The sequence below is a fragment of the Siphateles boraxobius genome, unplaced genomic scaffold (genome assembly GCF_051911475.1).
Source record: "Siphateles boraxobius isolate OS27281-9 unplaced genomic scaffold, OSU_SipBor_1 72, whole genome shotgun sequence".
Classification (NCBI taxonomy): Eukaryota; Metazoa; Chordata; class Actinopteri; order Cypriniformes; family Leuciscidae; genus Siphateles; species Siphateles boraxobius.
The window spans coordinates 1,297,501-1,311,451 of record NW_027509200.1 but is presented as its reverse complement, the minus strand read 5'-3'; the positions used below and the strand labels follow the sequence as shown (position 1 = coordinate 1,311,451).

At 43.4% G+C, this 13,951-nt stretch overlaps 1 protein-coding gene across 2 annotated transcripts in view; it reads left to right on the top strand.

Annotated features, from left to right (window-relative positions):
• tns3 (tensin 3) overlaps positions 1–13,951 on the top strand; it is a 70,879-nt gene that overhangs the window by 34,068 nt on the left and 22,860 nt on the right. For both annotated transcript variants that reach the window (XM_077217289.1, XM_077217290.1), the window contains exons 10-14: positions 1,260–1,386; positions 2,355–2,420; positions 2,594–2,692; positions 8,625–9,287; positions 11,565–11,783. In XM_077217289.1, the coding sequence (XP_077073404.1) occupies positions 1,260–1,386; positions 2,355–2,420; positions 2,594–2,692; positions 8,625–9,287; positions 11,565–11,783 (1,174 nt within the window). The remainder of the gene's footprint in view (positions 1–1,259; positions 1,387–2,354; positions 2,421–2,593; positions 2,693–8,624; positions 9,288–11,564; positions 11,784–13,951) is intronic.

Genomic DNA, 13,951 nt, shown 5'->3' with positions numbered 1-13,951 from the left:
TCTGTGTGTTCCTCATGATGCTTCTCTGTGTTCCTCGTGATGCTTCTCTGTGTTCCTCCTGATGGTTCTCTGTGTGTTCCTCATGATGCTTCTCTGTGTGTTCCTCATGATGGTTCTCTGTGTGTTCCTCATGATGGTTCTCTGTGTGTTCCTCATGATGGTTCTCTGTGTTCCTCATGATGGTTCTCTGTGTGTTCCTCATGATGGTTCTCTGTGTGTTCCTCATGATGGTTCTCTGTGTGTTCCTCATGATGCTTCTCTGTGTGTTCCTCATGATGCTTCTCTGTGTTCCTCATGATGGTTCTCTGTGTGTTCCTCATGATGGTTCTCTGTGTTCCTCATGATGGTTCTCTGTGTGTTCCTCATGATGGTTCTCTGTGTGTTCCTCATGATGGTTCTCTGTGTGTTCCTCATGATGCTTCTCTGTGTGTTCCTCATGATGCTTCTCTGTGTTCCTCATGATGGTTCTCTGTGTGTTCCTCATGATGGTTCTCTGTGTTCCTCATGATGGTTCTCTGTGTGTTCCTCATGATGGTACTCTGTGTGTTCCTCATGATGGTACTCTGTGTGTTCCTCATGATGCTTCTCTGTGTTCCTCCTGATGGTTCTCTGTGTTCCTCATGATGGTTCTCTGTGTTCCTCATGATGGTTCTCTGTGTTCCTCATGATGGTTCTCTGTGTGTTCCTCATGATGGTTCTCTGTGTGTTCCTCATGATGGTTCTCTGTGTGTTCCTCATGATGGTTCTCTGTGTTCCTCATGATGGTTCTCTGTGTTCCTCATGATGGTTCTCTGTGTGTTCCTCATGATGCTTCTCTGTGTTCCTCATGATGCTTCTCTGTGTTCCTCATGATGCTTCTCTGTGTGTTCCTCGTGATGGTTTCCTGTGTGTTCCTCATGATGGTTCTCTGTGTTGCTCATGATGCTTCTCTGTGTGTTCCTCATGATGGTTCTCTGTGTTCCTCATGATGGTTCTCTGTGTGTTCCTCATGATGGTTCTCTGTGTGTTCCTCATGATGGTTCTCTGTGTGTTCCTCATGATGGTTCTCTGTGTGTTCCTCATGATGGTTCTCTGTGTGTTCCTCGTGATGGTTTCCTGTGTTCCTCATGATGCTTCTCTGTGTGTTCCTCATGATGGTTATCTGTGTGTTCCTCATGATGGTTCTCTGTGTGTTCCTCATGATGGTTCTCTGTGTGTTCCTCATGATGGTTCTCTGTGTGGTTCTCTGTGTGTTCCTCATGATGATTCTCTGTCTGCAGGTGAAAGGCTTCCGTCAGAGCAGCCGGTCCGAGAGAGACGTTATATTCAGGGTTCAGTTCCACACGGGAGCGGTTCAGGCCTACAGCCTCGTGTTTCAGAAGGAGGACATGGAGCACGCCAACAAAGGTCAGCGCAAGTCACCTGAAGCTCACCGCACACACCGGTTACACTGCATCACAAGAACACCACACACACTGTTTAATCACCATGGGAACATCTCACAGTGAAACTGGGAGCTGTGAAAAATGATACACCGGTGTTTTGCCAGATTAGAAGTTTATCTATGTATCATCTTTTTACTCTTTCAGTTCCTTTTATAACTGTTTTAATTTTCCTTGCTTTTATTTTGTGATTATTTTAATTCCTTTCTGTGTGAAGCTCTTTCAATTAGCATAGTGTATGAAATGTGCTATATAAATAAACTTGCCTTGTGGACTGTTATTGTCAGGGAAAGATGGCCGGGTTCAGTTAGTAGAATAAGTTCACGTGTACAGAAGTTAATGAAAGGTCGTAGAATAACTAAAGAAGACCATCAAAATAAAGTGTTACAATGACTTTTTATCTAAGTTTACATATAAACTTGAAATCTCACGAAAAGAGAGTCAGAATTGAGAGATAAAAAGTCGCATTTACCATTTTTATTTTTGTGGCAAAAACCAGCTTCTATAGGATTGTGATATATAGCCTGAAGGCCTAAAACTAAAGTACAAACATATGAAGCATTCATACAGCGAATATAGGCTATAAATAAATGATATGCTGATATTTTGTCCTTGGTCTTAAATGAGGTGTTCGGTTCAGTACACGAGCGGTGTAGACTGAGAGAGACAGTATCAGAGGGCAGAGGTGTCAAGTCCAGGTTCAGAAAGTAAAATTCCTCCTCAGTATTTTGTTCCAATCACCTGGATTTGCTAATTAGCACAGTTTTTTGGCCAGGAGATAGAACTAATTAGTGAAATCAGCTGGCTGAGTTAATGGGTGGAATAAACATATGGCAGGACATTTACTTTCTGACCCCTGGAATTGACACCTCTGTCAGAGGGTTTTCTATCTGGGTTTCAGCATCTGTTGATATTCTGATGTTTCTCTTTCAGACGCCAGGTTTCCAGATTATGGCAAAGTGGAGCTAGTGTTCTCTGATGGCCCAGAACCAATTTCAGGTTCGTTTGTAATTCCTTGTTGTCAGCTAATCCTAAAGTTGTTGAATGCTAGCGTGTCTCCACATCAGAGCCTGACGGGCTTGTTTGCACTTCATGTCCTGAGCGAAACGTGTACTGATCTGAATAATGAATATTGTCTTCTGTTAAGCATCTCTCCATTGTGTGATTGACAGGTTCAGAGCGCTGGCTGAACTGCCCAGATGTGACGGTCGACTACACCAGCACAGATTCACTCTCTAAATGGGACTCGTATGGGAACATCTGCAGTGAAGGTAGGGAAGATCCATTCATTTGAGATCTGGCTACACAAACACAGTAATGTGGTTGAGTGAATGATTCAATGACTTACCCATAAAGACAGTCACTTGTTTTATTGCTGAATTGATTTTTTTTTAATGAATCAGTTGAGTGAATGATTCAATGACTCACTCATACTGTAATTTGCTCCCCTGAAAGAGACTTTTCTTGAGGGACTGGTAATTTGATATTTATTTAAGGCATTTCTGATACTAGTATTGTTACTGTATGAGCTTTTAGGTCCTGACTGAAGCACATGTTCACTTCCTCCAGTTTTATAGTGCATGTGCAACCGTTAGTCGACTAGAAGAGGTTTGGTCGACCAAAATGTTATTAGTCGGTTAGTCGCAGAAACAAAACTCCACAGGAAGTGGCGAAATCCCACAGGCTGTAACGGACAGATCATTAACGGCAGGAAATACAAACATTCGCCTATCGTTCATCGACCTCAAATATGGCGTATCACTTGAAACATGTAAGTAGTAGCAACTTTACAAGTTCGCTCGCTCTAATGCTAACATAGATAAAGTTGTGCTATTATTAGGTTCATATCTGGGTTTGTGTGGAGAAGCTCTTACTGCATGACATACAGGCGCCGGTGCATTCCTGCATTTAACTTAAAGTACTCCGTCATTCTTGGTCATTCAGATAAGAGTAATGCAAACTGTTAATGGTCTACTTTCATTTCTGGAAACTCACAGTAACTACAAAACGTTGTGCTTTTGTAAAATAATACCCTCTGGGTCTCAGTGAACTTGAGCGCATCACAAAAAATGAACCGAAACTCAGTGTATACTTGCCTCGCAGACATGAGAAATATATCTATAGAAAGCTTGACATGTCTACTAAATAAACAAATTAAAATGGAAAATAAATATTTATTTATTTATTTATATAATACAGATTATGTAATCCGTATGAACATGCATATAGATCGTTGACTTAATCTCTGCAGCCGAAAACATAGAAAACATTACCAATAAATTATTCAAATGTTTAAACAGTCTCCTTCTGTTTTTTCATAATTAGTACGTTTGCCGGCGCTCTGTGGCAAAATATATGTGTGCGTTTGAGCGCTGAATAGGCTATGTACAGGCAATTAAAAGCTCATTATTATGATTTATGGCTTATTAATATAAACGTGTGATTAGTCGACTCATCGATTAAATTAACGACTACTAGTCGACTAGAAAAATCGTTAGTCGAGGGCAGCCCTATATATACTGTATACTGTATAGCCCTAGCTGCCTCTGAACACTACTTCAATTTGTTTTGTTGCATAGTTGGGCAAAACTCAGTCTTTTTCTGTACTGTGGCTGTGCTGTCACAAACACACACACACACACACACACACACACACACACACACACACACACACACACACACACACACACACACACACACACACACTTAACCCCTCCAGAAGTCCAGCATGTTTTCCTGACTGCGGTGAGGCTTATGGCAGGACAGAACTCACACCCTGCTTAAACCGGCAGACACAGGAATAGTTTGGCCACAATCACATCTGTTTTGCATAAAACACATTGATGGAAACTAGTTGCAGCACCTTTAATAAAGAGGGTTTGATCAAGCTCAAACAGACAGCTGTGCATTCCTGCGGCAGACGCCAGGCCTTGTTTTCACACGCAGACGCCTAAAGCTCACAGGAATTCAGCATCGTCCTGAGCTCTGCTTCTGGTTATAAGGGCTAGAGGAAACAGCATGCTAGAATAGTTTGAGCTGCTTCCTTAGGGAAAGGCACTACTATTGCTCATAGTTAGTGAAGTGATTTGAACAGACCACCAGACCTAGTGTGAATCCTACTGTGAATCCTAGTCTAGTGTGAATTCTAGTGTGCTTGTTGAGGACAATGAACTACTGCATTAATAAGTGACTTCACCCGCTGGACTAGAAAACAGCTGGAAAAACCTCACAATCGCACATTGAAAGTGTAACTCGAGACACATCTACAGACCAGAGGATCAGGAGTGACTCTTTACACTCCTGACAGCAGGAAAACAGACAGACATTATGAGAATGGTATTGAAACTTTGATACGGTTCAGTCCTGCTTGTTTCGTACAGTGACAGCAGTGTGTGTTTAGCTGAACTGGTGTTGACTCACACAGTTGTGATGCTGAGGCTTCGGCAGGAAGAGGGACTGGGATTATAATTACAGTGTTTTGTTTTCGCTGGCTAATTCTGGCTGCTTCGGATGACAAAACACTAGAAAAACACCATATAACTTCCTCCCACGGCCTCCCTCAAGATGCGTCTGGAAGCCAAGAAACGAATGCACTTCTTTTGCAAACTTTAGGTGAAATGCTAGACTGACTCTAGCTGAACGATGCTGAGATGTTTCAGTGAGCGCTTTAAAGAAGATTCTGGGTTCAATCCCATTAACGTTTGAGTGCTTTAATAAAAATGTGAGCTTGGCATTCCTGCTCTGAAACCTGCTCAGAGTTGCTGAGTTTGCTCTCTTCAGCTGTCTGTTCTCAGACTGATGGACAGTACAGGTATTTTCTGTTCATGAACTCTGTTCTGTTCTGCACTCACGCTGAACCCGGACATTCCTCTACGTGTTGAGCACATCTGCTCTCTCAGCTATGAGCGAGGGAATCCGGCCTCTGGTAACTGAAGGGCTGGATGATCTGTTTGTGGTGGAAGAAGTTTTGCTTTCATCTTCGGATTGAAGAACTGCTCTGCTTTGTCATTTCTCATCTCAGCCTCATGTTTCAGGCCTTTTGAGTGACGTCTGATTCATGAAACAATCAATGTTTTGAACCGATTCTTTCCAATGATCCGCTGCACTGTAAGGAATGACTACCTGTAGTAAAACAACAGTCATGGTGACTATTGGATGGCATATTGGTGCCTGCATATTTTACTATAGCCATACTTATAACCAAAAGTTATAAGTATGGTTATAGCAATATATTTTATTAGTTTATATAATGTTAATATAGCAGTCTCCTTGATCAATGTAATGATAACCACTATAATAATACAGGTGGTACAATAGAAAGCAATATAATGAATCAGAGTTTATCATAAGTTGCCTGTCCATAAAACAATGCCAGTACTTGTACAATATACAGACACAAACTGATAAAACATCTAATATCATATAAATAAATATTAGTGTTTAATGTTGCTTACAAAAAAAAAAAATACGCAGAAATTTTGAATAGCTGTCAATGGAGAAATGTACCAGTCAAACCCTGAGTCCCTGGAATGAACTGCATGTTCAGGCATAAACAAAAAAAAATAGTTTGGTTCCGGTTGGTTGTCAGTTGAGGTCAAGGGTCGGTAGGGACTTTTTTTTCCTTTTTTTTTCTCCAGTGGCAGCAAGGGATAGGAAGGAAATTATTATTTTTTTTTTATTTTAATTTACAGTAGCGATGGATAAGCTACTCTATTTTTTCATAACATAGCCTACCTGTACATGTACTTTACAACATTGTGTGTTCCAGCATGTTACACACACACACACACACACACACATGCTGATTTTTAAAGTGTTACCGATTAGATATACACCGATTCAGATGTCTAAAGATCAGTTGTTTTAACCATTCATTAAACGAATCGGTTCAAATGAGTCATTAGTTCGCGAATTGGACGTGTCATCAGACGTGTGCGCGTTGTGTGATTATCCCGGTGGTTAGGACATCCCACAAGATTTGTGTCATCACAGAAAACATTTCATCACTGGATAGTTTTTTTGTTTATTTAAAGTGTGGTTTATATGTCAGTTGAATGTGTGGAACGTTTTTCAGAGAAGATAAGGCAACGTATTTCAGCACAATTCCCACCCAGCGGTAATTCAGGAAAAAATAAATCTCCGAATGCTCCACATGAAACTTTAGTCTTCCGACCTTGCCATCGTGTCGATTTATTTTGATTAATATGTGCGAGGGAGAGAGAGCAAGACTGTGCTTAGTTTTGAGACGGTGAAGCCTATACTTTCGCCTGGCTCCGCAGAGAGAGCGCGCGCGCGACCGGGGCTCTCTCTCTATCTCTGCTCGTTCAGTTCACGCGCCCTGTCACGAGCGCAGCAGTGCATCTACATGACAACAACGATGTGTGAATGCCCGTGGCTGCCTCATTTGTTAGCATTGCTGGAGGACAACAGGCTATACAAATACGGTGCTGTACAAAAACACAAATTATAGTTCGCCTCAAAGTTTTTTATTTGTTTATTTATTTAATTTGTATTATTTTTTCCCCAAGCTCATAAAATAAATTTGGGTCGCACATAAATTGACAGGGTCGGTTGGAAACCGGAACCAAACTAATTTTTTTTATGCCCCAGCACTTTTAGTATTTTCAGTGTATGACTGTATGTTGTATGTTTACAGATCCTTTCAGAGGTGGACCGTAGTGTTAGATAACACATCCTCAGCCCGCCCTCTTCTCTCATGTCCCGCCCCTGTCCTTACATTCCAATCTCCATATATGGAAGAAAAGCCCCGCCCTCTTCTCTCATGTCCCGCCCCTGTCCTTACATTCCAATCTCCATATATGGAAGAAAAGCTCCGCCCTCTTCTCTCATGTCCCACCCCTGTCCTTACATTCCAATCTCCATATATGGAAGAAAAGCTCCGCCTTCTTCTCTCATGTCCCGCCCCTGTCCTTACATTCCAATCTCCATATATGGAAGAAAAGCTCCGCCCTCTTCTCTCATGTCCCACCCCTGTCCTTACATTCCAATCTCCATATATGGAAGAAAAGCTCCGCCCTCTTCTCTCATGTCCCACCCCTGTCCTTACATTCCAATCTCCATATATGGAAGAAAAGCTCCGCCTTCTTCTCTCATGTCCCGCCCCTGTCCTTACATTCCAATCTCCATATATGGAAGAAAAGCTCCGCCCTCTTCTCTCATGTCCCACCCCTGTCCTTACATTCCAATCTCCATATATGGAAGAAAAGCTCCGCCCTCTTCTCTCATGTCCCACCCCTGTCCTTACATTCCAATCTCCATATATGGAAGAAAAGCTCCGCCTTCTTCTCTCATGTCCCGCCCCTGTCCTTACATTCCAATCTCCATTTATGGAAGAAAAGCTCCGCCCTCTTCTCTCATGTCCCACCCCTGCCCTTACATTTCAATCTCCATATATGGAAGAAAAGCTCCGCCCTCTTCTCTCATGTCCCACCCCTGCCCTTACATTCCAATCTCCATATATGGAAGAAAAGCTCCGCCCTCTTCTCTCATGTCCCACCCCTGCCCTTACATTCCAATCTCCATATATGGAAGAAAAGCTCCGCCTTCTTCTCTCATGTCCCGCCCCTGTCCTTACATTCCAATCTCCATATATGGAAGAAAAGCTCCACCTTCTTCTCTCATGTCCCGCCCCTGCCCTTACATTCCAATCTCCATTTATATGGAAGAAAAGCTCCGCCCTCTTCTCTCATGTCCCACCCCTGCCCTTACATTCCAATCTCCATATATATGGAAGAAAAGCTCCGCCCTCTTCTCTCATGTCTCACCCCTGCCCTTACATTCCAATCTCCATATATGGAAGAAAAACTCCGCCCTCTTCTCATGCCCCGCCTCTGTCCTTACATTCCAATATCCATTAATGGAAGAACAGCTCCGCCCTCTTCTCTCATGCCCCGCCCTACATTCCAATCTCCATAAATGGAAGAACATGAGTGAACTCCTTTAAATCTGCGTATAGCGTGGGAATTGAAGTTCGATTGTATATCCGTTAGGCGAAAAACACATTTATGTGACAAGGTGTAAAAGGAATCATTTTGATAAATCAGATAGCTATCTGGTCAGTAAAAACGCATGAAGTGACCAGGTGTAAACTGGCTCTAATAGCATGAGCAGTGTGAGATGTCTTGCTTGTTTCCTTCATGCAGTGTTTAGTGTGTTGAATGTGGTGTGTTTGTCCCCCCCCAGCGGGTCCGATCCTGGAACGACTGGTGAAGCGTGACATCAGCAGAGGCTCCACCCCCTCGGGAGCCCCCCAGAGCCCGGACCACACGCTCTCAGCCAGCACCGACTCCGGCCTCTCCAGCGCCCCCGACTGCTGGCCCCCTCCGGGGCCCCGAGCACCTCAGCCCAGCCGGCAGGAGCGTGTGGAGCTCAAGCGGCTGCTCAGCGGCTTCGGCCTGGACGAGGCGAGCCGAGCCCCTCTGCAGAATCACCTGAACGGGCGCCCGCGGCCCAAAGAGCGCGAGACCGACATCCTGGACGACGAAGTCCTGAGCTCGCGGCACGACCTGCACAGCGCGGACAGCCTGGGCACGCTCTCCTCGTCCTGTCACAAGAGCAGCCAGAACTCTCTGCTGTCGGACGGCTTCGGCAGCCCCGGGCGTACGGAGGAGACGCACACGGCAGCCGTGGAGGAGTACGAGCGGAGAGCCACTCACAGAGGTGCGTCCCTCCCCGCCGGCTCTCCGGGTCCCAGGCACCTGTTCCCGCACGGGGGATACTCCACGCAGACCTGGGTCCATCAGCAGCAGCTGGTCACGGCACAGCAGTACCTGTACCTGCCAGAGGAGGACGCCGGCGAGCAGCGCTTCCACAGCCACACGCAGGAGCTCCTGCCCAAACACGCCGGTCAGCACACGCAACTTTCTCTCGTTACAGTTATACGAATAGTATTCGAAAATAGAATTAGTACATCCCAAATCGTAGTACGTTGAAATGAGTGTTCCAAAGATACCCGGATGGTCTACTATTTTCGGTCAGAATCCGAAGTGCAGAGTTTACGGTGACAGGATGATTGACAGGACAGTTTACAGTGACAGGATGCACACGACAGATCTGTCCGTTAAAGATGAAGAAGTAGTATGTCCCAAAGCTTTCACAAAAAGAGTGCATAATTTTAGGACGAAGTATAAGTAGGGGAACTGGGACGCAGCCATTAAGACTAAAACACTAGATAACAAGAAGGTAACAAGGTACAGGTGAGACTAATTAATTGTCATAGTAAAAAAAAGAGATGCACCGATTGAACGGCTGGTGACCGGTATTGGCCGATTTTCACTTGATCGGAAACCTCGTGAATTACGGCCGTTTCACACCACAAGCAGGAGCAGCACGTGAGCAATAGTGAAGCGGGGTTTCGGCACAGAGTCTATTTTTGCTGCGCTGCTCGCCCTCAATTTAAGTGAAAGCACAATTTTGATGGCCAAAATAAATATGATGTCACCCAAAAAGTGCCCAAAATGCACAGAATTTGCATGTCTGGTGTGTTTTAACAAGAACTGGAGTAGGCTATGTCAGAAAAGAGAATGAAGACTCAAAAATATTTATAGAAAATGTACCCATTTAAACTTGTTTTTATTATTTAATTATTTCCCTGCACTTGCTTTAGCCTGGCTGGACATGTGGCAGATGAGCGAAGAACTGTTCGCGAAATAAAACTTGCCATTAATGTAGCCTACAAGATTGCAATAGGCCTGTGTGTGTGTGTGTATGTTTTGAGAAACATCTTTATACTGCAATCAAGGCTATATTTATTTTATTTTTATTTGCTATTTATATATTATTTTATTGCCATTACCTGTTTTCATACAGAAGTTTAGTTTCCTAAATAAGTAAATATCTCTTTTTTTTTGTTTGGATATTTGGATATTTGGATATTGGAAGTGAAAATGGTTCTTCCATACCATAACACTGCACGTAATGTTCAACATAGTGTTCTATGTAAAATGTTTCAATTAAAGAAAAGATAAAACATTCATATTTGTGTGTTCTGTAAAGTGGTTAGAAAAAATGAAATCGGTATCGGCAGGCCAAACTCATGAAAAATCGGAAATCGGAATCGGGCTAGAAAATTGTAATTGGTGCATCTCTATAACAAACAATAGTAACTATGGAAACAAAGGCAGATAGGAACTAAATGCAGAGAGAGAACACAGGCACAGCAAGACAAAAGAATATCAAAATTAAAGTCGAAGAACTCTAAACATAGGGAATCTTGACAGTTACTTATTAATGCAGGTCAATATAATAACTTTGGGGCTTTTTACAACTTAATTTCACCTTAAACTAAAACTTAAATTAGCTGTAATACAAAAGTAAAGTTTCCATTCAAAATAAAACTAAAAACATTTTGTTTGATTTAGTTTACTTACTATAAACAAAGACAACTTCAAAAGACATTAAAGTCCCCCTGTGGTGAAAATCCAGCTTTTAATGTTATTTATATGCCTATGTGGTGTTTTTAATCTGCTTTAACACAAACCATGTGTAAATTCATAAGTCGACAGCATTGCTGAGTATTTTCTGCTTAAAACTGCAGTGAACCAAAGACAGTCTCAAAAACACGGTTTGACATCGCTGGTGTTTCTGACGTCACAACCTTGTAACCAATCAGATCAACGTGTGATCGTCAACGAGTGGATCTCTGAGTGAGTGAGTGAGTGAGTGGAGGCGGGGCTCATTTACATATTCATAAAACCGCACATACTAATTGAGGCAAGGGTTTCGAGTTACATTCAAGATATTTTAAGGTATGACAGATTTTTTTTCAAGGAAAAGTTTAAATTTGTCATTTTGGTGATCAAAGATGAGTTTTAAGGGATAAAATTAAGGACTACAGGGGGACTTTAATGTTTCTTGTGATCTCCTCTCAAAATATGCATCATATGTTCTGTTATGGACTAACAAAAAAAAATCATTAAAAAAACAATAAAACCCGCAATAATTTCTGCAGTCAGTAAAGCTGCCAGTGTCTCTTGTGCACATCAAGCTAAGATACTATTTACAGTCAGTTGTTTCTTTTCCTTTTTTTTTTCTATGGGGAGTGTTAATTTGCTCTTAGAAAACTGATAAAAACCGTGATTTTGGATTAGTCCCGTATAAATGACGGTCATGTGGCTGTTTCAGAGCAGAAAGAGCCTGCGGTGAGGCTGGAAACCCCTCGCATCCAGGAGCCGGACCACAAACATGACGAGGAGTTCAGCTCAATCACGCTAGACATCGACAACTCCATTCACCAGCTCAACCAGCTCATTCTGGACCTGGACCCCAGCTTCGTGCCCATCTCCACCAAGCCCAGCTCAGCCCCGGACAGCACCGGGGACGGACAGAGGAGTCGGCAGACGGGTAAGATCATGACCATAGTGCTTCCTCTCAACATGAGGTCCAGCGACGGCCTTTTCAGGGGTCTAACCTGGAAACCTTTGAGCTGCAGCTCAGATCTTTAACTAGTAAACCTGTGTAACGGAGTGTGACACAAACAAGCACAGAATAATTCATATTCATCTGGTCATTATCATAAATTAAGCCTGAAAGAGGTATCGGGAACATGCAGCAGATGACTTGCATTAATAATTACAATGATTTTGAATCTGTGTGAAGAAGTATGCAGTCACTGTGTTTGTGCTGTCGGTCGTCTTCACATCTACTGTGATGTGTGTATCCAGCTGTTGACCCACAGTGTTACAGATCTGCTCAGGTTAGCCTGGGGGTAAGATGTGTCTAATATACTGTATATGGAACGACACTAAATACAGGTGTAAGCGGGTCTAAAATGTTTTGAGCTTGTCCACTTTCAGCACTTCCAGAGGGAGTTGAAAACACACTCGACCGGATTGCTTTCGTAGAGTAAACGCTCGTGTGGTCGAATGTGTTCACACAGCCACTAAGGCCTCGTTTACACTGTTAGTGAAATGTGACCCAATTTCCGATTTTTTGCTCATATGTGACACAGTTCGGGAGTGTTCAGACAGTGTAGACAGGAAGAAAACGCATGCATTTGGATATTCGAGATCGGTTTCAGGCCTCGTTCATATGTGGAAATAAATCAGATATAAATCAGATATGTGCCGATGCGACTGTCATGTAAACGATCGGGTTTTCTGAGGCATTAGGCTTCGTTTCTGCGGTTTAATGACGAGAGAAACCCCGACGCGCGTCTGCAAAGGGACGGATGGCCCGACCAAACATTGTGTCGTCTTAGGAGAGGAATGTGAACAAACGGTGACACAACACATCAAAGGTTGGCTTGCTCATCCTTAAATTTCGCCCGCAAACGATCGCATGAAAGTGTGAAGCGAATTTTTTTCTCTCTGCCATTTACGTCAAAAATAGTTTTTGCGTGCATATGATCCGCAGTTCATGGCGTGTAATAGGCTACACACACACTCCACACCCCTAATCCTAACCAAGGGGTTTACAGTGCTTATCATCCACGCAGAAACTATTTTTGGCTATAAATGGCACTAGAAATAACATTATTGGTATAGATAGTATTAGATACGCACTTTGATGAGATCGTGTTGTATGTTGCCATCAGTCCTGAGATCTCTCGCACACAATAACTGAAGCACATGCGCTGCTGCAATTATAGCCCTTTTCCTCCTCCGCCTCAAAATCAGTCAACTTCGCATATATCGCAGAGTTAGCATAAAGCATATTCCGCGTTCGTCCATCTGTGCAAGAACCCCTTTAAGCATGCGGGACGTTTCAGATAGTATGTCGCGTGAACACATGAATCGGATATGGGTCACAATTGAAAGCACGTGTAAACGAACGGTCAACAAATATAGGCAACAAATCAGAATTGGGCATCGAGACCTGCAGTGTAAACAGACGGTCCCTAAGAGAGCGTCTTCCCTCCGCCTGCTGTCCTGATGCGGAGACATTATGGGAATCACAATAGATGACAAACGCCCCGAGCACAATGTCTCTCAGCATTCCCGATTTCTAATGCGAGTTCACACTGAACGATTTTAGGCCCGATTTTCACTCGCCGACTGGTTTCGGGAGATTGCCGACAAATGCCCGAAATCACCGGCAAATCAGTGCTCGTCCACTGGAGGGACAATCCCGCAGTGTGAGTTATCAGGCGCTGACGAGTCGCGGACGCACGTGAGATATTCGCCATGTTAAATATCTGGACCTGTGGGCGACTCACAGTCCTGCGGTGTGAATGTGTTCTGACTGAAAACTACACCGGCGATGACCGACAGCCAATGAGAGAGCAGGATACAGCAGCGGGAGGAGTCATAGACCAGAATATCAGTATTTTAATAGATATATTTACAGTTATATCAAACAGAAACAGCACAAACATGTGCTTGAGCAGCAGCAACAGCAGCACATTGCAAAATCATTTATTTCCCCGCAACTCTCCTTGCAGAACACACACTCCTTGCAGAACACACACTCCTTGCAGAAACACACACTCCTTGCAGAACACACACTCCTTGCAGAAACACACACTCCTTGCAGAAACACACACTCCTTGCAGAACACACACTCCTTGCAGA